This window comes from Monodelphis domestica, chromosome 5 (assembly GCF_027887165.1).
Source record: "Monodelphis domestica isolate mMonDom1 chromosome 5, mMonDom1.pri, whole genome shotgun sequence".
Classification (NCBI taxonomy): Eukaryota; Metazoa; Chordata; class Mammalia; order Didelphimorphia; family Didelphidae; genus Monodelphis; species Monodelphis domestica.
Window position 1 is genome coordinate 3,154,792 of NC_077231.1, and position 23,280 is coordinate 3,178,071.

A 23,280-nucleotide genomic window follows, 5' to 3' on the forward strand; every position below is an offset into this window, starting at 1 on the left:
AGCTTCTTTCTCATAAGTCCCTCAGATTGTCCTGGATCACTGCATTGCTGCTAGTAGAGAAGTCCATTACATTCGATTGTACCACAGTGTATCCGTCTCTGTGTACAATGTTCTTCTCATTCTGTTAGTTTTTTAAAAATCTGATTCTGTATTGCAAAGTTTTCACTATATTGACTTTGTGGATGAGTGCCATACTGTACCCAATGGAAATGTACACCTCGACTTTGTGGATTTTCGCCTATGGTAGGGGTCTCTGGAACGGAACTCCTGCGATAGGTTAGGGATCACTGCATAGGCCTTCTACTCGTGAGTGTGCCGCACCACAGACTTCTCTCTGCCAGTGAGTGTCTTCTTAAAGCTTGTTCGGCCATCCTTGTTGTCCTGCCACATTCCCTTGGGATTTTTTTGTGGTGTCTCTTCACCTACGACTCCCAAGCTGCTTCTTTTTTTAAAAAAATTATTTGTCTCTCACTCTCCATTATCCCATTTGAGGTTTTCTGGACAAAGATCCTGGAATAGCTTGCCATTTCCTTCTCTTGTGCAGTTGAGGAAACTGAGGCAAACAGGGTTAAGTGACTTGACTAGAGTCACACAGCTGGTGCTTGCGGTTTTCCTAACTGCAGGCCTGGCATTTTCCACTGTGCACTCTAGTTTCCCCAAGCTTCTCTTTAAGCATTGCCATTTACTTTCCATTTGTTAGCTCATTGGATCCCTATTGCTATTTTACAGAGGGTGCAAAGTGGCCTGGACCACAGAACAGAGCTGTTAAAGGCCTCAGGCAGGGTTCAAACTCAGGTTTCTTGCCCTGGATCCATCAGGATGTGTCTGTCTTTGAATGACCTGCAGCAACAGGTTTTCTTGTGTGTTTTCTTTGCATCTTGCCTCCCATCCAGCAGTAGGCTAGAAGTATTGGGGTAAGGAAGGGCCCCGATTGCCCAGATACAGTGCTTGGGTGACTTCATTTGTTCACTGTGTTTGCAGCAAGATTAGAATCAGAATCAGTGGGTATTCTTGGAAAATAACACAAACTTGTGTATTGTTGCTGGAGTGAAAGTGATGGGGGGGGGGGAGTAAAAGTCATGCCTGATGGTTTTTTGGATACAGAATATGGAGTTCTAATGCTGTGTATCCTGGGTGTCCCAAGAGTTCCTGGAGCACCCCATTTTGGTGATGGCTCTGTGCCCTGGCCAAGGCATTTGGGGAGATTTACAGAATTTTTGGCATATCTGCTGGGCTGCTCAAACTTTTTGAGAGAAATGCTGGTTTTTCCATCCCAGCTTCCCTTGTTGTAGCAATACAGGTGGCTACATCCACCCGCCACATCTTCCCCATGCCCCTTTTGCACAGGACATGTCCTACGGTGATGGGAGTTGATATCTATAATGGGAACATAGGCTGTGGAGTCTTAACTACAGCAGAGTGTTTTCCATTAACACTGGGTTAGAGGGCCAGCGGGATGTGCTCAGAGGGCTAAGCCCTGAGCTTAGAAATAAAGACTTAATCCCAGGCCTCACTTGATTGAAATGGACCAATTTAAGCCAAAGTTACCAGTTACAGCAAAACCTCCCTGACTGACTCCCTTTTGTTCATTTTGAAAATGACTGCATTTAAACAAACTATTCAAGACTGTTCTCATAAAAGTGCTTTGCAGAGCCCGTGGAGCTCTGGGGAGATAGGAGGAAGGGTGATTCTGAAGGCACCCTCACTTTTTAGCTTTTTCCAGTAACTGGACCGGACTGTAACTTTGCCCTCTAGAGGGCTAAGTGCTTGCTATATACTACAAATAAATGGGTAGGCCAAAAAGCAAGCAAAGGGGCTAAAGTTAGACTTCAGATTCAGACAGTTGAGTGTAGAGTAGGACACACACACACACACACACACACACACACACACACACACACACACACACGGTGGTCAAACACCTGCTGAAATGCGTGCCTCCCCCCACCTCCTGAATGAGGGGCAGCTCAGGCAGTCAGTCATGAGCCCCAACTATATTCACTTTATAGAATATCAAAAGACAATTTAAAATAGTATGATCTGGAAAAAGTATTTCATGCTGGGGGCAGGATGCTCTTCAATAAGTACTGGCTGGTGGAGATCTCCTCAACCAGCCAATCACAGGCCCCAAAGATGACGATAAATATGTTCATTCATAAAGTGTTATACAAGTAGATGAAATGCAGTGAGGAGACCAAGAAGGGACAGGAATTGGGCATCAAATACTTGTGACATGATAAATACACATATAGTGCCCCATGTCAGCAACCAGAAGAGAATTACAAATCTTTGCAATTCCCCCCTTACCTAGGATACTGTCCAGAGTGATAAAAGATGAGGGTGGATTGCCTCTTAGTTAGATCCACCATTGGGAGATGCAGTTTTAAATGACACATGTTGATAGCCATTGCTCCATTGTGATTTGGGAGCCATAGGGGAACAAATGAGAGTCCATGGATGTAAAAGAACATTAGCCCAAAGAGTCATGAACACAGGAAAAGTGGATCCAGTGACCACGAACCAAGGCCCATCCAGATGTTCTATGAATACCTTGATCGGTCTTGGCCCCGAGGAGAACATCTCTTCCCTTCTTAGCATCTACTATCCTACTTCTGAGGATAGCTTGCTGGCCACAAGGGGGCTATATTTTGAAATGAAAATTATTTTAAAACAACTTTTAAAAAAATCACACAATCAGCACAAAACTATGAACTAGGGAGGATGTGGAGGGTGGTGGTGTTCTCATTCATAGACCAGGTTAGCCAGTGTTGGCCAAGAGTCAGAAGCCAGGGGACCATGACAAAGAGATTCTTTTTCATTGTAGAATTCTCCTTGATAGCCGGAGATCAGAAAGAAGTAGTTGATTCACAGCTTTTCAGGATCCTGCTCACCTGGAGTGTGACGCTTCCTCTTTGGGTTGCAAATGCTTGGAAGTATTTTTAAAGTTGGGAAGGTATTCTCCAGACCCAGGAGCCTTCCGCTTTTGCATTGAAAAACTTCTTTCTTCTCTTTCTCCTGTAGTAAGTGAAAAAGGCAATGACATCCCAGCTCTGTAGCTGAAAGCTCACATGGAATTTTATTATCTCTGCTAGAGACTTAGTAGGGAATCAAGTAGGAACAAACTCCCTCCCAGCAAGCATGGGGGTCCCAGGAAGAGGGAAGAGAAAAGAGGATGCTCCTTCCCTCTGGGAGATGCTCTGTGGAGACCTTCAGTTCCTCTTCCCTACATTTTTGGGAGGAGACCAGGGAGGACTGGAAGCTGATTTTTCAGTTAAATGGGCTCTTCTCTATTGTGTGATGGCAAGCACATAAGCACCCAGTAAGAGGATCCTTCCCCCTTTGTAATGGAGAGAAACAAAGATCCAGGCATAGATGCCAGTCTAGACCATATCCATGGTTGTCTAATAATCTGTGATCCTTTCTTTGGCTTTTTAAGTACTTGAATTTTTTTTAGACATCTTTTTACCATACCTCATTGTGGTAGGTTTGGGGGTCTTGTCTCAGGTTGTGGGGGGGGGGTTCTAGGCTTCAGAATTCAATTGCTTCCTATTATTTCTTTATGCACAAACTCCTCCACTTTGAATAATTCATTTCCTTGAAGCTCCACTCCTTGCTTCCTGTAGCAAAGGTTGCATTTCTTCACTATTAGGGGAGCTTCCAACAAGCTCATCATTCATATAACCCCAGTAAGACTAGCATCAGCTGGAATGGGAGGCTAGTACTTAAATCAGACTGTTTACAGTGGTTGCTGGCTAGACTGTGAACATTTACAAATGATTTTTTTTGTGGATTGTTCAGACTTCAGATTATGATTGTGTAAAATGTTGATGATATAGATTAAACGTAAAAAGTGTCTCATGCAGTGGAAAGCCAGCCTAGCTCGGACTCTTCCTTCCCTTTCCCAAGATCTTCATGGCTGGGTTGGGATATCAGGGGTCCTGGCATGGCAGTTCAGTGTGTAGTTGCCATAATATTTATTTATTTATTTGTTTGTTTGTTTATTTATTGTTTTTTTTTTTAATTTTTATTTGGTCATTTCCAAACATTATTCATTGGAAACAAAGATCATTTTCTTTTCTTCCCTCTCCCCCTCCCACCACCTCTCCCATAGCCAATGTGCTATTCCACTGGTTATCACATGTGTTCTTGACTCGAACCCATTTCCCTGTTGTTGGAATTTGCATTATAGTGTTCATTTAGAGTCTCTCCTCAGTCATATCCCTCCAACCCTGTAGTCAGGCAGTTGCTTTTCCTCAGTGTTTTTACTCCCATAGTTTGTCCTCTGCTTGTGAATAGTGGTTTTTAGATCCCTGCAGATTGTTCAGGATCACTGCATTGACACTAATGGAGAAGTCCATTACCTTCGATTGTGCCACAGTGTATCAGTCTCTGTGCACGATGTTCTCCTGGTTCTGCTCCTTTCACTCTGCATCACTTCCTGGAGGTCGTTCCAGTTCACATGGAATCCCTCCACTTCATTATTCCTTTCAGCCCAATAGTATTCCATCCCCATCAGATACCACAATGTGTTCAGCCATTCCCCAATTGAAGGGCATCCCCTCGTTTTCCAATTTTTGGCCACCACAAAGAGCCCCGCGATGAATGTTCTTGTACAAGTCTTTTTCCTTATTATCTCTTTGGGGTACAAACCCAGCAGTGCTGTGGCTGGATCAAAGAGCAGACAGTCTTTTAGCGCCCTTTGGGCAGAGTTCCAGATTGCTCTCCAGAATGGTTGGATTAATTCACAACTCCACCAGCAATGTGTTAATGTCCCTACTTTGCCACATCCCCTCCAGCATTCATTACTTTCCTTTGCTGTCATGTTGGCCAATCTGCTAGGTGTGAGGTGATACCTCAGAGTTGTTTTGATTTGCATCTCTCTGATTATAAGACATTTAGAACACCTTTTCATGTGCTTATTGATAGTTTTGATTTCTTTGGCTGAGAACTGCCTATTCATGTCCCTTGCCCATTTATCAATTAATGGCTTGATTTTTTGTACAATTGATTTAACTTTTTGTAAATTTAAGTAATTAAACCTTTGTCAGAGGTTTCTATGAAGATTTTTTCCCAATTTGTTGTTTTCCTTCTGATTTTAGTTACGTTGGTTTTGTTTGTACAAAAGCTTTTTAATTTGATGTAGTCGAAATTATTTATTTTACATTTTGTGACTCTTTCTAAGTTTTGCTTGGTTTTAAAGTCTTTCCCCTCCCAAAGGTCTGACAAATATACTATTCTGTGTTCACCTAATTTACTTATAGTTTCCTTTTTTATGTTCAAGTCATTCACCCATTCTGAGTTTATCTTGGTGTGGGGTGTGAGGTGTTGATCCAAACCTAGTCTCTCCCACACTGTCTTCCAATTTTCCCAGCAGTTTTTGTCAAATAGTGGATTTTTGTCCCAAAAGCTGGGATCTTTGGGTTTGTCATAGACTGTCTTGCAGAGGTCACTTTCCCCAAGTCTATTCCACTGACCCTCCTTTCTGTCTCTTAGCCAATACCAAATTGTTTTGATAACCACTGCTTTATAGTATAGTTTGAGATCTGGGACTGCAAGACCCCCTTCCTTTGTATTTTTTTCATTATTTCCCTGGATATCCTTGATCTTTTGTTCTTCCAAGTGAACTTAGTTATGGTTTTTTCTAATTCAGTAAAGAAGTTTTTTGGTAGTTCAATGGGTATGGCACTAAATAGATAGATAAGTTTGGGTAGGATGGTCATTTTTATTATGTTAGCTTTTCCCACCCATGAGCAATCAATGTTTTCCAACTGTTTAGATCTAGTTTTAATTGTGTGGAGAGTGTTTTGTAGTTGTGTTCATATAGTTCCTGTGTTTGTCTCAGCAGATAGATTCCTAAGTATTTTATATTATCTAGGGTGACTTTAAATGGAATTTCTCTTTCTAATTCTACCTGCTGAAATAGGTTGGAGATATATAGAAATGCTGATGATTTATGTGGGTTTATTTTGTATCCGGCAACTTTGCTAAAGTTGTTGATTATTTTGAGTAACTTTTTGGTTGATTCTCTAGGATTCCTTAAGTAAACCATCATATCATCTGCCAAAAGTGACTCATTGCCAATTTTAATACCTTCAATTTCTTTTTCTTCTCTAATTGCTACTGCTAGTGTTTCTAGTACAATGTTAAATAATAGCCGTGATAATGGGCATCCTTGTTTTACTTGCCATAATATTTAGATTTCAACCTTCTTTCAGTAGATATTTATTGGCATGTTTTGTATTTATATTACTGCTTCGATCACCTCTCCCCCCACCCTCAGCCCCTTTTGAGATAGTAGAACATGCTCATTTTGCCTCCTTGGCACTTGAAGAACAGACACATCAGAAGGGAAGGACCGTTCCTCACGTCGAGAAATGGCAGTCAGTACATGTGTGGGCTTTGGTTCTTTTTTAGTGAGGGCCCTCTTCCTTTTCTATTTTTGGTGAGAGCAGGACAATCAAGTCAGACATAGACTTGTCACCATTTGCCTGTCCAGCAGGTCTCAGATACAAACTGGGCCTTGGCAAGACTCCAGCTGTGTCTTTGGGATTGTGGGCTATGGAGTCCCTAAATAGTTTCTTGATGAAGCTTCTGAACCTCCTTTCTCCTTGCTTGAATCTTTGAGATCTTTTCCTTGGCCTTATACATCAACCCTGTAAGTTACTCCCTGCACACTGAACAAGAAGACAGTGTTTACAACGCTATGATTCTGGGTGCCCATCTTCATCCCAACAGTATTACATAGTAGTGTAATCATGATGATAAAGACTTGGGGTTCCTCAAGGCTTTCAGGTACCAGGTTACACTTACACTGATAAATTATGTTCTAGTGCATTTATAGCTACAGGAAGAAATAAAAGGCAGAAGTAGCTCCCCTTCTATACAGTACTTTAGGGTAAATATTGGGTTCAGGGAGCATTGGAACATCTGCCAAGGTTGATCCCAGATCTCTCGAGACAAATGAGAGCAGAAAAACAAATTGTAAAAGAAGTCATCTTCATTTTTTTCTCCTTATCCTTACCTTCTAATATCACTACTGTGTATTGGTTCCAAGGAGGAAGAGTAGTAAGAGGTAGGCAATGGGGTTGTTGTCACCTGCCCAGGGTCACCCAGCTAGAAAGTTTCTGAGGTCAGATTTAAACCCAGGATTTAGACCTGGCTGCTCTCAATCCACTTGAGGCACACACGCACACACACCCCCACTGTCTCTTGATTGACATTCAGCGTTCTTTAAAGCCCTTTTGGTGCTTTTCTTTACTTGTTATTTGCTGCAAGCACCTAGGCCTTCTTCATTCCCCTGAGGGGGCAAGCAGGGTGTATTTTTTTCTTGTTTTATCTGTGAGTCAGGTGGACACGGCCAAGCGCCTATAAATAGTACCAGACTTGAAGTTGCTCACCTGAAGGTGCCTCATAGCTTCTGAGCTGAATCTTTTCCTTCATTGTACGGTAATCATCAGATGTGAAGTTTACAGTGCTCAGAGACTTCACAGAAATGAGTTGGAACTGGAATGATTGAAGCTTTGCTTTCTGAAAGAGCCACCAGGCCCTAGAAATGTTAGACAAGTGGACGGGTTATCATAGCGTTGGAAACGACAGGCAATGATTTATATACATAAGCCCTTTGAAGATGGCCCTTTCGATGTGAAGCCCGCGTGTCTTCCAAGGCCCAAGAGATACCTTGAAATTATGGATGGGCCTATTAATTTTTCCCCTTAATCATTTTCTATTTTATAGTATTTTGTTTTGAAATCTCTGGCTTGTAACTCTTTCAGAAGTATTGCAAATCCTTTGTATCTTAGTGTCTAGTTCTTTTGGTGTATATCACAGCCATTTAGGTGAACAGAAGTGCCATTTCCATTCTTAAATGCCTTTATTCATCAAGAATTTTCTAGAAAAGATAAATGGTTATTTAACCCTGGATATGTGCTGATTTAAATTGTACATCTCTGTTTTGTCATTATTAGATGGGAATAATGAACAATCCCAATCCTTATGGGCCACCATATAGTCAGAACTCTGCTCAACAGATTGGAGCCGGTGGACTTGGACCCCAGATGCAAAACAAGGCTGGAATACCCAATAGCTTGCCCCAGTTTTCAATGGACAAAAAGCCAGTTCCTGGAGCAGGAATGTCTAACATGGTAGGTAATGTTCTTTGAGAATTTGGGATTAAGGTTTTTGCTGTGTCATCTCTCCAGAGGCTGGAACTTTGTGGTTGGGGGGTGGAAATGGATGCTCTTCTCTCCTTTCCCCAGACATCCCTGTTCCACTGTCTGAAGTTGAATTGTGTGTAACTCTACAGAGCTTGCCTTTCTCTGCCTTTTCCTTCTGTCTTCAAACATACTCGCGGTGCTGTGTCCCAGAGCCAGGATGGGGGTGGGGGTGGGCACATTGGGGGTGGGGGGGGATTAGGAAGGGATAATCATGTCTTCTCCCTCTCCCTTGTTCCTCAAGGGTCTTGCCTTGATACCAGGTTCAATCAGTAAATAATGCTATATTCTGTTAATATCTACAGGAATAAAGGCAAGATGATAGTAGCAGCTCCCATTTTATATATAATTTAAGGTTTATAAAATATCTCCTCCTCCTCCTCCTCCTCCTCTTCTTCCTCTTCCTCCTCTCCCCGCTCCCTCAACCTATGAAGCAAGTATTACAAGTGCTATTTTCACCATTTTACAGCTGAGCTGAGGCTCTCAGAGCCTGTGATCATCTGGCTAGTAAGTGTCAGGGTTTGACCCCAGATCTCTCTTTTGCCATCTCACCACATTGGCTCTCCCTTGCTAACCACCTAGGCTGTCCTCTCCTAGGTCCAGTGATGTCTGCCCAATAGGTGCCATTTCTCCCCCTTGTCTTATGGGATAAGTTGCTCTAAGGAAGAGTTCCCAACTCTTAATGTCTGTCTGTGGTTTGGTTTGGTGTGGTTGGCTTGGTTTTTTTACACTATAATTATTCTTTGTGCCCGTGTAAGTGTGTCAGGGTTCAAACGTGAGAGTATTCTGCCTTCTTTCTACCTCCATGGATTTACATTATAGAAGCCTGCCTAATAGGACAAAGAGACTCTTGGACAGAAGTGGGACTGGACTGCAGCTGTGAGCCTGGGGGCTTGGTTCTGGCTCTGCTAACTAATTAACTGTGTGGCCTTAGGTCTGACTTTTCATTGTCGGGGCCTCATTTGGGCCTATCTGCCTTCCCGATTAGGGTGTGAGCCCCTGGGAGCAGGGACCATTTTTATTATTATTGTCATCATCATCATCATCATCATTATTTGCCCTTTTTTGGCATCCCCAGTACCTGCACAGAGTAGTAGACTGACTTACACTTAACTGATCTTTGAGCCCATTGTCATGTAAATTCAGCAGCCCTCAACCTTTCGGGTTCTCCATCCATCCCCTCCAGGGGGCACTCCAGGGTTAGAGGGTGTCAGGAACTCTTGATTGGCCTCTTGATCTCTTCTGCTGTTAACCTGAACCTAACCATGAAACTGTTCAGATGTATTATAGAGTGTGCCTGCTTCCCAAAGTACACCCAAACAGTTTACTTTCAAGAAACACGGAGGCTCTCATTCCCATAGCAGAGTATCCGTAAGGGTTTTTGGGAATCCCACTCTGGTGAAATTGTGTAGCCTAGGAAGAAAATCAGCACCTCCGTTTGCTTTTGCTTTCTTACCCATACGATTGTCCTTAGCCTCAGAGAGCCCCATTTTAGTGTAGTTTGTCAGACAAGTCCTAGCGGGTCACTTTTCATCCACAACATCCTAGAAATCCCCTTACCTTTTAAAGTAGGGAACCTATTGAGTGAGGGCCCAGAAGGTGCCATCATCCCAACACTAGGGTTAGCAAACTAGGGGGATCCATGCAAGGAACGGACACTAACTCCACTCCTGCTCTTGTCTCTCTAAGGGCCAGCAGCAGGCCCCTCAAGTTCAGCCACCTGGCATGGTGCCCTCTGCACCCCAGGGGATGGGTTCTGGACCCCCCACAGCTGATCCTGAGAAGAGGAAGCTCATTCAACAGCAACTTGTTCTTCTCTTGCATGCCCACAAGTGTCAGCGGCGTGAGCAAGCCAACGGGGAAGTGCGCCAGTGTAACCTTCCCCACTGTCGCACAATGAAGAATGTCCTCAACCACATGACACATTGCCAGGCTGGCAAGTCCTGCCAGGGTGAGTAGAGTGGGCGCTCAGGTGCTAGCCAGAGGAATCGAGAGAGTAGAGTAGGGCAGGTGGGGTTCAAGGCCACGTTGACGACCGAGCATCTCCTCCTTGGGTTTTCAGCACCTACACTGGCCTGCTGTATTTGGGGTCATTCGAGAAGGGGAACCTAGATCCAGATGGAATTAGTGAGGGCCGGGCGGAGGGCGGCGTTTTCCAGGGAGACCCAGGAGAAAGTGGGTAGTGAGCAGTTACGAAAGGATGCCATTCGGGGAGGGCTGGAGGGAGCTGGGAGTCGGTCACTTTGCTGTAGTGACGTTGAGCTAGACCGCTGTGAGGTGTCGTCCTTTCCATAATCTCTGGGCTGTCTAAATGTGGCCTCCATGACTTCCTGCCCCGCTTCTGTGGGGACCGCGAGGGGGCTAATGGGCACACCGCAAAGCACGGGGGGAGACCGTGGGGCCTGTGGTTGGACCGCGTCCGTGTTAGAAGCCACGTTCTGATTGCCGACTCGTGTGAAGAGCATGTCTGTAGTTGACACTGTCCGCAGGGGGATTGACACGCTCCAGGTGCTGCGCTCCTCTTTGAATGAAGCGCCTCGCTTTCAGAGAACCCCGTGGCCAAGAGTATTTCCCCATGCTAGTGCCTGGAGCGCTCTGGCTTTCTGTTCAGAAAGCTACAGAATGGGACTGTTGCACATCCACGTTGGACGTGTCCATTTGTCAAGAAATCCCGTCTGCCCGTCACGAGCGGAACGGCTAGCTGGCCGCCTTCGTTCTTTTTCTTTACCTCTTGCTTGGGGCATCCAGAGCACTAGTCAGTGATCGGCTTGTAGTTTGGTGTTTGCAGTGCTGCGGCTGCTAAGTCGCACGGATTGGGCAATTAAAGGAGACCTCCGATTTAGACCAGCTCGTTCATACTGAACCGGGGGCTCCCCGGCAGAGTTGACATCCAGCCTGCAGTTGAAATTGTCTCTGGAGACCTCAGGGCACCAGTGGCTCAGAGTTTATAGGATTCATACTTGGAAGGACCCTCAGAACCTCTGCTTCCACTCCCTTGTTTTATGGGGGAGTCATGAGCCATCTGAGGCCAAAGACATGATAGACGGCTGCTCACCAGTGAGCTTTCCAGCAGACCCCAGCGTTTTTTGTTAGACAAAGCAAAACCACTCAGAACCCAGATAAACCAGACCACCATCCTGGTCACCCTCCTGGATTGCGCCCCCCACCCCAATCTCCAGCGTCCAGAAGCAAGGACCAGACTTCAGGTGTGGTGCTAAGAGGACAGAGGAGACTAGGAACCTTGTGGCCTCAATTCTGCCACTTGGGGTAGATCCGTTACCTCCACAGGCCTCAGATTCCTGCTCTGTAGAATGGTGGATGGCTGTTCCTGAAGAGGAGTATTAAATTGGTGTTATAGCCTATGTTGGCGATATTCTTTTTGGCTTTGGTGTTATCATACTGTTGACTTGCTGATTTTTCAGTTCACCAGAATTCAATTATTTTCCGTATTTGCAATCCATCTACATTTCTCAGATCTAGTGCTGATGGGTTTTATTTCTGTTTTCTACCTGTATTTTCTGTCTCCAAATTGATAGAGTTGGTTCTAAGACAGAAGCGTGGTAAAAGGGCTAAGCATTTGGGTTTAAGTGAGGTGCCCATAGTCACACAGCTAGGAGTGTCTGCCGCCAGATTTGAACCCGGGTCCATCCATCTCCAGGCCTGGCTGTTTATCCACTGAGCCACCTGGCTGCCCTCCTGCTTTTTTAATTCTCATTTCACTAGCTTAGCTAATTTCGGGGGGGGGGGGGGGGCTTAAGCTTTCTTCTGCTCACCTGGTGTACACTAGCCTTTAAGACCATGCCCAGAGTTGAGCCTTTGCTTCCTGAGTCCCAGTTACTTGTCCCCTTAGTGCCTGGTGCCAGCTTCATTTCCAAAGGCATATTTATCCTCTTTACAGAATGAGAGGGAGTAAATCTCTTGACATTCTAGTATTGCTTCCTAGTAACTGGAGAGCCTTTTCTCTAGCTTCAGCTTGGTCATTGCTGTCTCTCCCTTTTGGAGCCCCACAGCGTGCCACTTGCACTTCTCTGATGTACTTGAGCTGCTCTTTTAGCCACCTCATTGCTAAACATGTTCCTCCGCTAGAGACCTTACTCTTGTCCTTAGCTCCCTTTGGTTCTGCTTATCCAGAATTCTGGTGACCTGCTTTTTGGTCTTGTTCATGAGGACAGCGATACATTTTGAGAATGTCACCTTCCTCTGCTCTTCTGGGCTGTCCCAAGTAGCCCTCTCATTTATTTAGTGCTTACGGTTCCTGTTTGTGCCTCATGAGTAGAGAAAAATAGAGCGACTGCTTTCAGGAGACCTCCTCTGGTGAGAAAGGCTGGGACAGCTCAGGGGAGCCCGACACGTGCTGCCCACGGCCCAAGAGAGTCCTGTGGCCACAGCGAGTGACAGGAGCCCGTAGAAGCCTGGAGGGGAGCAGGGAGCCAGGCCCTGCTCTCCTCCCCTTCTCTTTCTCCAGACCACTGGCATACGCCAAGGGGCCACTGCAGATCTTTGATGGGAATGTAGACTGCAGAGTAGTTTGGTAGAGGCCAGGGAGGACAAGGCTTGGAGACTGGTTGGGTACGGGGGAGGGTGACATCTTAGGGAGTACTCAATTGGGAAGTTGGAAATGGGTCATCATAAAATGAATTTGAGATGCCTTTGGGATGTCTCAACCGAAATTGTGGTGAGGACCTGTTGCTCAGGGCCTTACCTCCTTGGAGAGAGGTTAGAGAAGAAGGTAGGCCCAGGCTTTTGATGTGCATTTGCTTGGCACTCAAGGCCTTCTTGACTTAGGGCTAGAAATAGAATGACAAAGGGAGGAAGTAGTTATCAGCTGGCACGTGTTGTGAGCAAACTGAGGAGAAAACAGTCTTTGTTTGTTGGATGGGGAATGAGGAGGCTCTTCCTGGTGGGGGGCATTTGAGACCTGGCCATGCTTGGAAGCAATAAGAAACCAGCAAAAGAGGATTTGACAGACCTTCTTGGTAGGTGAGAAGGGATGGCCTCCAAGGCTTGGATGGAGATACAACTTCTATGTCTCCAGAGAAAGGTGGTAAAAAGCACCCCAGGGCCACATGCATTGCCTTGGCCACCTGACAGCACCCACACACCGACCCCCCAGTTTGAGCACTGAGTACTAGGCTTAGGGGTGAGAAGTAAAAAGGGCAGAGCCAGAAAGCATTCCATTTTGTTTTTAACAGGGGTAGTGCTTTGTTGTACTCCATGGCTTTGGGATTGTGAGAATTTTAAGGGCCCTCTGGTTCATCCCCTGCCATGCCCGAGAACCTTCAGAGGCCCTTGTTGTCTGTAAGCCAAACAGCTCTCCCTGTGAATTCTCACTGGTGAATCCAGGTGCTCCCCCCGCCCCCTCCAGAATGAGGCCAAAGAAGGCAGATTACATGGAATGCTATTGCCTGTTCCTCTTGTTCTCAGCTCTTCCTCTTCACATTCCTCGCTCCTGCTCTTTCCCTTCTCCATTTCCTCCTTTCTCCTTTACCCAAGTGGTCAGTGTGGATACCATTCTTTGGCACTCTCATCACCTAAATCCCCCCTTTTTTATGAAAGCCCCACAATGTGCCATTGCCCCATTGGAGACCCAGAACCAGTGCCCAGTAGTGCACCTTGGAAACAGCTTTGCAGGCTGACAGAGGTTCATCATTTTGGCTTGGCCAGATGGCGATTTTGGAGACGGTGGTTCTGTTTCCTGCATCTTTAGCCAAGTCCCCGCATTTCCTCTTTGATGTTTAAGGAAGAGAGTCCTCACGTTCCTTTGTCTGAACTCTCTGCTCACCAGATCTAGGAGGGCAGCAGGCTCCGTCTTTCTGGAGTAATCATTTCTTACTGGTCAAAATCAGGGTCGGAATAGCAGTTCCCTTCATCACTTCTTCTACCTTTTGGAGAATAAATAGGGGAGGCAGCAGCAATCTGGATTCTTGTTTGGTCCAAATGTTTCAGTGATGTGTATTGGCTCTGTTAGAAAGGGGTTTGTGTAAAATGTGTCCCCTTAAGAAATAAGGCACCTTTCTGGCCTAGCTTTTGAAGAGAGAGCACGCCAAAGCCGGCTAACTGTTAGTGTGTACTGGAATTACAAGAAATGTGACTTCTTTTGGCTCTTAAGGAAATGGTATGATTAGAAGTGAGACCCTCAATTAGCTACAGGGAAAGTATTAGTGATGGAGGTCCAGCCAGAGCGTTGAGCTCTGTATCAGAGACGTCTGTTATTTTAGAACAACAGTTTGCAGGCTCCATAAAGGATGGAGAAAGGGAGAGAAGGTGGGGGCATGTGTCCAGCCTGAAGGAGAACATTTGAGGTAATGTCCTGAGTGTGAATACAGAAAGATGAGGGTGGGAGAAGAAAGTTGAGACCTGAAGGCTGAGGCCCTGGAAAGCCTCCTATAAGGGCTCATCCCTAGAGCACTGTTCACCACTGCTGAAAGACGTTTTGATCTGACAACCACCTGGAGCACCTGTGGGGGCTCCCCCTCCCCCCCTTCTACTTTTCTGTAAGGTTCACCCAATCAGACCTGCAATAGGAAGTCCTGACAGCCAGGCCAACGGGCTTTTGGCCTAATGCTGCCCTTGGAGTACAAGGAACCAAAGGAGCCCTTGAACTTCTCTTCCTTCCAGTTTTTGCTTCTCCTTGGCTAGAGAAGAAAATCAAGTGTGACCGAGTCCCTTGGGAGGTGGTGGAGCCAGGATTGTTTGGAATCTCATTGGTACAATGGCCCAAACTGGTTACAGGATTTGGATATTTGTAGAGTAGATGACACATACCCTTATTATAGACACGATGAGTTACCATATTGCTTGACACGAACTGTGCTTACTTATATACAAAAAACCAGGAGACATTTTTTATTTAAAAACAAAATCTTCCCCCCTTCCCCCTTTTTCCCTTTAGTGGCACATTGTGCTTCTTCAAGACAAATCATCTCACACTGGAAGAATTGCACGAGGCATGACTGTCCTGTGTGTTTGCCCCTCAAAAATGCTGGGGATAAAAGAAACCAACAATGTAAGCCATCAGTCTCATTGCTTTTGTTCGTTACTATATACCGTTTTTGGTGAACTCTTCCTTTGGAATTCAGGAGGCCAGATGTTGAATTGTGAGCTCTTGTATGCGGTTGAAGAAAGGAAGGTGTCTTCATTCCTAGGTTTCAGCTATCCACTTCTATATTTTGGAGCTCTCCAAAGTGGCGCCAGAAAGAGGCTCACACGAAGAAATAAAATTCAGAATCCTTGTGTTTTCCCATGGTTAAAAGTTCTGTAAAATTGGAAAATACAGAATGAGCTGTTGAACAAGATAAAATATCTTTTTAAACATTTAAATTTTACATCCACCAAGGGTTTGTTTACTCCTGCTACCTGGTATGAGACGTCCAAATCCTGGTAAATCTAGCTTTGAGTTACAGAATATTTTTGTTTTCGGTTGACATTTATTTAAGATCTGAGGCAAAAAACATCAAATCATTTTGTCCCTTCCAAACCAAGCTAATTTTAAAAATTATCCTGCTTACTCTGTAGATTTGCTTCCAAATCCCCATGGGTGCTCATGGTATTGTTTGTTGTGTTATTCATTCATAAGAGGTCAGGGTTTAGAAGGCCTTTGACCATTTTAAAATATAGTCAAGTGGTAGATCTCTTGCTATCACTATCACATTTATGTTTTTCTTTCTTTCTTTCTTTCTTTCTTTCTTTCTTTCTTTCTTTCTTTCTTTCTTTCTTTCTCTCTCTCTCTCTCTCTTTCTTTCTCTCTTTCTTTCTCTCTTTCTTTCTTTCTTTCTTTCTTTCTTTCTTTCTTTCTTTCTTTCTTTCTTTCTTTCTTTCTTTCTTTCTTTCTTTCTTTCTTTCTTTCTTTCTTTCTTTCTTTCTTTCTTTCTTTCTTTCTTTCTTTCTTTCTTTCTTTCTTTCTTTTTCTCTCTCTCTTTCTTTCTCTCTCTCTCCCTCTTTCTCTCTCTCTCCCTCTTTCTCTCCTCCCTCTCTCCCTCTCCCTCTCCCTCTCTCTCTCTCTCTCTCTCTCTTGCTCCCCCCTTCTCTCTCTCGCTCTCTCTCACACACTCACACACACACACACACACACACACACACACACACACACACACACCCCTCTCATTTGGCAACCATAAAGCATAAGGGTCCTAGTCACTTGTTAAATGTGCTCTGCTGGTAAGAGTCATTTGGGCCTGTAACCAGAGGCCAATTTCTCTTCTTATCCTTCATCAGTTCATTAGTGATCCACCCTCTCTTCATGCTGCTTTTTTTTGGGGAGGGAGGGTTGGCACATTTTTTTGTTCCTCTTGAAGGAGTTAAAAGTGGAATAGACTGGCTATTTATTTAGCCTGGATGTTATTTCTTTTGATATTTTAACATGTTCTACTTCTTCCCCAGCAATATTGACTGGCGCTTCAGTGGGTCTTGGAAATGCTGGTTCTGTAGGGGTGGGTCAGCAAACTACCCCCAGCCTAAACCCTCCCAGTCAGATTGATCCCAGCTCCATAGAGCGGGCGTACGCAGCTCTCGGCCTAACCTATCAAGGAAACCAGATGCAGACCCAGCCACAAGCTCCGGTGAAGAATCAGCAGCCAGGGCAGCCAGCCCAGGGCATGCGTCCCCTGAATGCCATGAGTAAGTTGGTGCATGTGCGCGACACCACCCCCACCCATAGCCTTTTCAGTGCTTTCTTTGTACCCTGGTACACCTGTCTGTGTGTAAGCACCTCCTGGGCATTGGTATGGTTCCTGCCAAGTCATGTATAGTCAAGTCAGGCATCCTTACATCAATACAGATGGGGCGCAGAGATTGGGGCATTAGATTGTCTGAGGTCCTCGTTGGTTCTTTCTTGGAATAAGATACTTGGTGCTGTATATGTATATTTAAAAGAAATTCTTTTTAACCCTTCTGTCTTAGGTCAATAAAGGCTAGACAATTGAGGTTAAGTGACTTCCTCAGTTCCATAGCTTGGAAGTGTCTTGTTGAGGTCAAATTTGAACCCAGGACCTCCTACCTTGAGGCCTGATTCTCTCTCCACTGAGGCACCTAGCTTCCCCATGATGCTATATTTTTAAAATTAATTTTTATTGATAATTTTTTTTACATCACCAAAATTTTTCTTCTAATTATCCTTCTTTCCATTGCCAGAGAGCTTATCTCATATAGCATAGTATTTTAAGTTAAAAGTTCAATGTCAAAAAATCCTATGAAAATGTGTGCTCTCCACCACAGCCTTGACCTTCCTGCCTTTCCCAAGGAGTCGGCCTTCTCACATCTCTCCTTTGGAGTCAGCCTTGTTCTTTGTGATTGTCCACTATGTTCTTTTTTTCATAAGTAGTCGCCTTTGAAGAGAGTCAGCGTCTTCCCTTGTGATTCGTTTAATGATTCAGAGTAGACCTTGCTGCCTACAGGCAGCTAAACCAGTGTTCAGCAGGCCATCTCTTCAGGGATGAACAGTTAAGCTGCCACGTCCTTCCCTTCCCTCTCATCTTTCGTGGCCCTCTGTGAGCGTGAGCACGCTGCTCCAGATGCTTGGGCTCCCTTTTCCACACACTTCTTAGCACACCCCGTCTTCTTAGGTCCTTTACCTGTCAGCCACCTGGTCATTTTTACTTGGATCTCAGTTCCCTGCAAAGGGGCACAACATTGGAATGGACTGCTTCTGCAGGGAGCTTTGCCTGCATCACCAACTGCTCATAGCCTCTCCATGGAGTTTCCTAGCTCCTTGTTGCTGCTCCCCTGATTATAATGCAGGCTCTTCACATGGAGGGATTTTTTCATGTTTTGTGCACAGAAACACTTGAGCAGATACTTGGTAATAGGTTGGGAGAATGGATCTCTGGAGCACACACATTATGGGCCAGAAACCAGTGAGCAGCATCCTCTACAGCTTTCCTAGAGAAAGAATAAGCAAGATGAGGTCAGGAAATGACGGGCCAGCCTGCCTGCGCTCAATTAAAGCTGTTACTATATAAGCCTCAGTTTCCTTATCCACCCTTCAATGGAGATAGTACCTAGGCAGCCAAGAGGTTTATATAATGGGTCAGAAATATTATGGATATAAAATGTTAGTAGAAATTTCTGATGGTGGTGATCAACCTTGAAATCTTACCATGGAGAAATGGCTTTCTGTTAGCAAACTTCTTATTCCTTTGAGTTTTTACTGAATTTTCTTTCCTCTTGGATTCTTCCTGTTTATGGCAAGTTTTAGTTAAACCAAAGGTTCACTCCTACTGTTTATCACCGTGAGCTGCTGGCTGGCTTTGGAAAGGCTCTTTTGAGTGGATATCAGGGACTGTTTATGGTGAAACAGAAGGGAATGAGTCCCTTCTTGTGTCCATCTATTTATTTTACTAAACCTTTTACCCCACTCCTTCTATCATCAGAGAACAAAACTAGGTTTAAGGAGGGGGCAGTGTGATCATTATTCACAGATATTTCCAGTGACCAGTGCTGGATTGTGGGCCAGCAGAACATGGCTGTTCTTTGAAGGGATGGTGGCTGCATAAACCAACAAGCTTCCTGGAAGCAAGCAAGCAAGCTCTGCCCATGTGTTAAGAGAAGGATTAGATGGACAACTAGGGAACAGCTAATACGCAGTGTATCTGCATCACAAGAAATAGTGAAAATTGGACAAATTGTGTTTTAGTGCAATACCTCGATGGTAGTGTTTCTATTAGATTTTGAGCATTACATAGTTTTAACCATAGGACAGATAGTTTAGTGTGGAGATTCCCAAAGCATTATTTAAATTATTTTGTTTGTCATTTTCCAGGTGCCAGTCCTATGGGTGTAAATGGAGGTGTAGGGGTCCAACCATCTAGTCTTCTCTCTGACACCATGATACATTCAACCATGAATTCTCAAAAGTAAGTCATTTTGTCTGATGGTCTGTTTCTGATACTTGGTAAAAAGAGTTGCTTGATTCTATTATTAATTCCCCTGAGGAGCTCCTTTGATTTGAAGCAACCGGTACCTGTCGAAAGCAGTGATTCAATTCGATTAGGAGTTATTTACCCAAAGACTTGGACTACAAAGCTTACTACTGGGGATACCTGTGTTTAGCTGGGTAGTATAAGTAGCCCTGCTGTAGCATTCAGAAATAAACCTGCCCCCATTTATTTTCTAAACTTTGGGAAAGCATAGCTTTAGAAAGAAGAGAAGGCCCACCTATCGAATCACCGGGAGAGCTCTTTGTCTTAAATAGTGGCTTTTCCTATTCCTTATTCTTGGTGTAAATGATTTTATCAATTCCTTTTTAAAAGCCCAATGATAAATGAAAGTGCCGGTGTTGCCAACCTGGGGGCTTTGCCAGCAGCAACCCCGCCAGCTAGTGCTGGAATTCGGAAACAGTGGCACGAAGATATTACTCAGGATCTCCGTAATCATCTTGTCCATAAACTGTAAGTTGGTGAGCATGTCTGCTTCCTCTTTCTCCCCTGGGCAGTTTCTCCCTTGGTCTTTACATTCTTCTGTTGTTTTGTCTTGTTGTTTTCTTTGCTCCTCACCATAACCCATTATCTAACTCCGTTTTTGTTATTTATGCCTCTGGGGACTCAGAAAAAAACCCTCTTTAAGCACCTCCCTCATCTCTTCCCATTTCATATACCTCAAAAGTGTTCAGTGTCAGTAGAACAAATGGGAAGAATCATGTCCTACCATGTAGATCTTAAACAGTGGATTAATTTATACCTGTGTACTCTTTGTGTTTCCAGCAGCTAGGTGGTATGGTAGAATGAGCCTTGGGCCTGGAGTTTGGCCTCCAACCCTTTTTAGCTGTGTGGCCCAGGGCAAGTCTTTTAATCCCTGTTTGCTTGTTTCCTCATCTCTAAAATGAAATGGGAGAAAAAAATGGCAAATCATTCCAGTATCTGTAACCCTCACTTTCTGTCGTAGAATAAACATTAAGTATTTGTTCCGAGCCTAAAGAGCAGTAAAGGCTAGTCAGTTGGGGTTAAGTGACTTTCCAAGAGTCACATAGCTAGGAAGTATCCAAAGCCAGATTTTACCCTGGACCTCTTGTCTCTAGGCCTTGCTCTCAATCCACCAAGCCACCTAGCAGTGTCCACTCCAGTGTCTTTGCTAAGAAACCCCCAAATGTGGTCGTGAAGAGTCTGATTCGACTGAAAAGACTTAACAACTCTTTTTCACATTTCTGCTCTCAGTGTCCAAGCCATATTCCCGACTCCAGATCCTGCTGCGCTAAAAGATAGAAGGATGGAGAACCTGGTTGCCTATGCGCGGAAAGTGGAGGGGGATATGTATGAGTCTGCAAACAGTCGAGTGAGTCTCTTCTAGCCTTCTCCTTGAGGCCCTGATGAGGTTCTAGGTGTTGGTGGGGGTGCCTTGGTAGTTCCTTCACTGCATTAGCATAGACTATAGACCCAGATGCATCTTCTGTTAGCAGTGTGGTTTGTTTTCAGGTCCTCTAATCCCCCGTGGAGGAGGGATCTGCTTTTCAAAGCACCAAGTTTAAGGACTACTATCCACGTCATAAAGCTTTTAAGAGTGAAGAACCAGAGGGCCACTATTTTGATGGGAAAATTGCTCTGAAGTTACTTACCTAGGTTAACTCTTCTCCCCTTAGTTTGGGCCAGCCTATCTAGAAAAATCTGATTGCTCTATCTTTCATTGGTTTTTTGTTTCTGTATTGGGAACGAGTAACATTCGCTTTCTCTCTTAAATGGTAAAAAAGGCTGAGTACTACCACCTCCTGGCTGAGAAGATCTATAAAATCCAGAAAGAACTCGAAGAGAAGCGGCGAACCAGGCTCCAGAAACAGAACCTGATGCCGACTGGGCCAGGCCTGGCTCCACCTTCAATGGGCCAGGGGCCCAGCCTGGGTCCCCCGCCGCCCACAATGGCTGCCAGTAAGTGCCATCCGGGGGGCTCTTTGGGTTTCTGGGGATCCAGGGACCAACGGCTATGAAGTTTTCTTGCTTCTGGGGAGCATTAACAATGGTATCCTGGAATTTGGAGTTAGTGTGTGCTTTTAGCAGCTCCAAGAAGACACTCGGTGATGGCAGTCCATGGACTGGGTGAGTCAGAGCGCCCTGACATGTGCTGTAAAGAATTGTAGAAGGCTTCTGTGGAGGTCAGCTTCACTGTAATCCAGGACATCGATGGAGATGCACGACTTTAGTCAGCAGAAAGACTGAGGCAGGATAAGGAGAGAAGAGAGTGTGTGGATGAGATTTTAGAGAGGAAAACTCAGAGGGCCTTGAGCAGTTTGGATGCTGGGGTGAGAGTGTAAGTAATTACACTGCATCTAGGTTGCCAGCTTGGGTGTCGGCGTGGTGTCATTGGGAAATGTGCACGGTCAGACGGAAGCCTTCCAGCTCTAGAGAGGTTGATAGATACCACGTGCATCCCTGGAAGCTGACGGAGCTCCCCAGCGAAATGATGTAGAGCGCGGGATGGCCCGAGATGGAGCTGTGTGAGACACTCGGGGTCATCAGGTGCCTGAGGAGGGCTCAAACAGGAAGAGGAGAGCCATGAAGCTGGAGAAAGCTTTCAGCAAAAGAGGTCAGACCGTAGAGAAGCTGAAGGCACGCGAAGTGGAGACGCAGACTGCTCATGTGAGCTCTCCGGAGTTTGCCACGAGCCCAAGCGGCCCCAAGATGCTAGCGGGGACAGGAGGTCAGAGATGGTGTTTGGGAGAAGAGTCGCTGAGTGAGAGAGTGGGTACAGCGGATGGAGTCGCTTGGAATTGCTTATGCAGGTCTTTTCAGGAGACACTGGAGGGAAGGAAGGAGGAGATAGAGGGAGCTCTGAGCAAATGCCCTCACGGCCAGGCTCCAGCCGAGGGCACAGAGACCAGGGATTACATAAAGGCAGCAGAGGGAGAGATGGAAGTGTGTAGCCTGAGGAGCGGGCAGACAATCCAGAGATCTGAGTGGGAGGAGACATACGGGGGGGGGGGGGGGGGGGGGGCAATGGGAATTAGCCACGAGAGCAGAGTCAACAGTTCCGGTGGCCCTCCTTTTCCAGGTTTGACCCAGTGTGTGTGCTGGAAGGGGTTCAGTGTTGAGAAGGAGGATGGTGATTGGACTTGGGGGGCGTGACCTAATGAATGAAGATGTGAATTGACCGCTTGTGTTTGTGAGCATTGAGAGTTGTGGGTTTGTTTGCCCATTAGCATAGGCTCACACAACTTTGTGGACAAAATGTGGAAGAATGGTTTGAGCAGAATGACATTGATTTTTTGCTGGTGAACCATCAGAATGCCAGTTAATAGGAGGTCTGGATAAAAAAGACCACAAAGCTGTCTGACCCCATGTTAGAGGCAGCTCCCCAATCATGCCGCCATGATAAACCTCTTGGAATGTGGATTCTCGATTGGCAGAGGTGATGAGCCTGGCATGAATCCGTTTTACCTGCATAAATGAAAACATGAACTCAGACTTAGACCATTTGTTGGCCAACTAACTCCGGCCCCCTCTTTTTTGTCTGAGCCACAAGCGGGTTTGGGGTTTTTATTGCTTGTTTTTTGTTAATGTTTTTATCATTTGAAAATACAATTTTATTACTTAAAAGAAATGTAAAAATCCATTCCTGCCTCTGCCTGCAAAAGGTGTCATGAAACACTGTGCTCTGGTTAGGAGTGCTTTGCTTTAACGGCAGTTAATATAAAAATAAGGGTATTCAAATCAGAATTAGTAGCCTATAGAGGAGTCGGGTAGGGACAAATGTAATCCCTTAGAAATCATCCAGGGCCACATCCTCCCTAATTCTGAGCTTCATTTTGAATGTGCCCAGTTCCAGAGAAATGATAGCACCGTGTCAGTATCCTGGAAGATAGAATGTTTAGAAACAAAGTACCAGGGGCAGCAGCGATGTGGCTCAGTGGATGAAGAGCCAGGCCTGGAGTTGGGAGAGTTCCGGGTCCAAATTTTGTAGCTGTGTGGCCCTGGGCAAGTACTTGCCTCGACCTTCTGCAGTGGAACCAATGCTAAGTAGAAATACAGGCAAAGTACTAGTTCTTTTCAGGGGGAGAGGTAAGATGGTGAAAGCACTGGCTCTCACAAGACAGTATTTCCAAGCTGAGACACCAGATGTTGATGAGAAAGATTCCTTCATTGGAGGGGAA

General features: G+C 45.2%; 1 protein-coding gene across 2 annotated transcripts in view; it reads left to right on the top strand.

The window, feature by feature from the left end:
• The window catches only part of EP300 (E1A binding protein p300), a 91,499-nt gene that overhangs the window by 38,804 nt on the left and 29,415 nt on the right, over positions 1 to 23,280 (top strand). The window contains exons 3-10 of one of the 2 annotated variants that reach the window (XM_007502570.3): positions 7,965 to 8,141; positions 9,900 to 10,161; positions 15,103 to 15,216; positions 16,590 to 16,826; positions 18,967 to 19,060; positions 19,457 to 19,594; positions 20,357 to 20,474; positions 20,887 to 21,061. In XM_007502570.3, coding sequence (XP_007502632.1) covers positions 7,965 to 8,141; positions 9,900 to 10,161; positions 15,103 to 15,216; positions 16,590 to 16,826; positions 18,967 to 19,060; positions 19,457 to 19,594; positions 20,357 to 20,474; positions 20,887 to 21,061 — 1,315 coding nt within the window. The remainder of the gene's footprint in view (positions 1 to 7,964; positions 8,142 to 9,899; positions 10,162 to 15,102; positions 15,217 to 16,589; positions 16,827 to 18,966; positions 19,061 to 19,456; positions 19,595 to 20,356; positions 20,475 to 20,886; positions 21,062 to 23,280) is intronic. The other variant, XM_007502571.3, reaches the window with a different exon arrangement.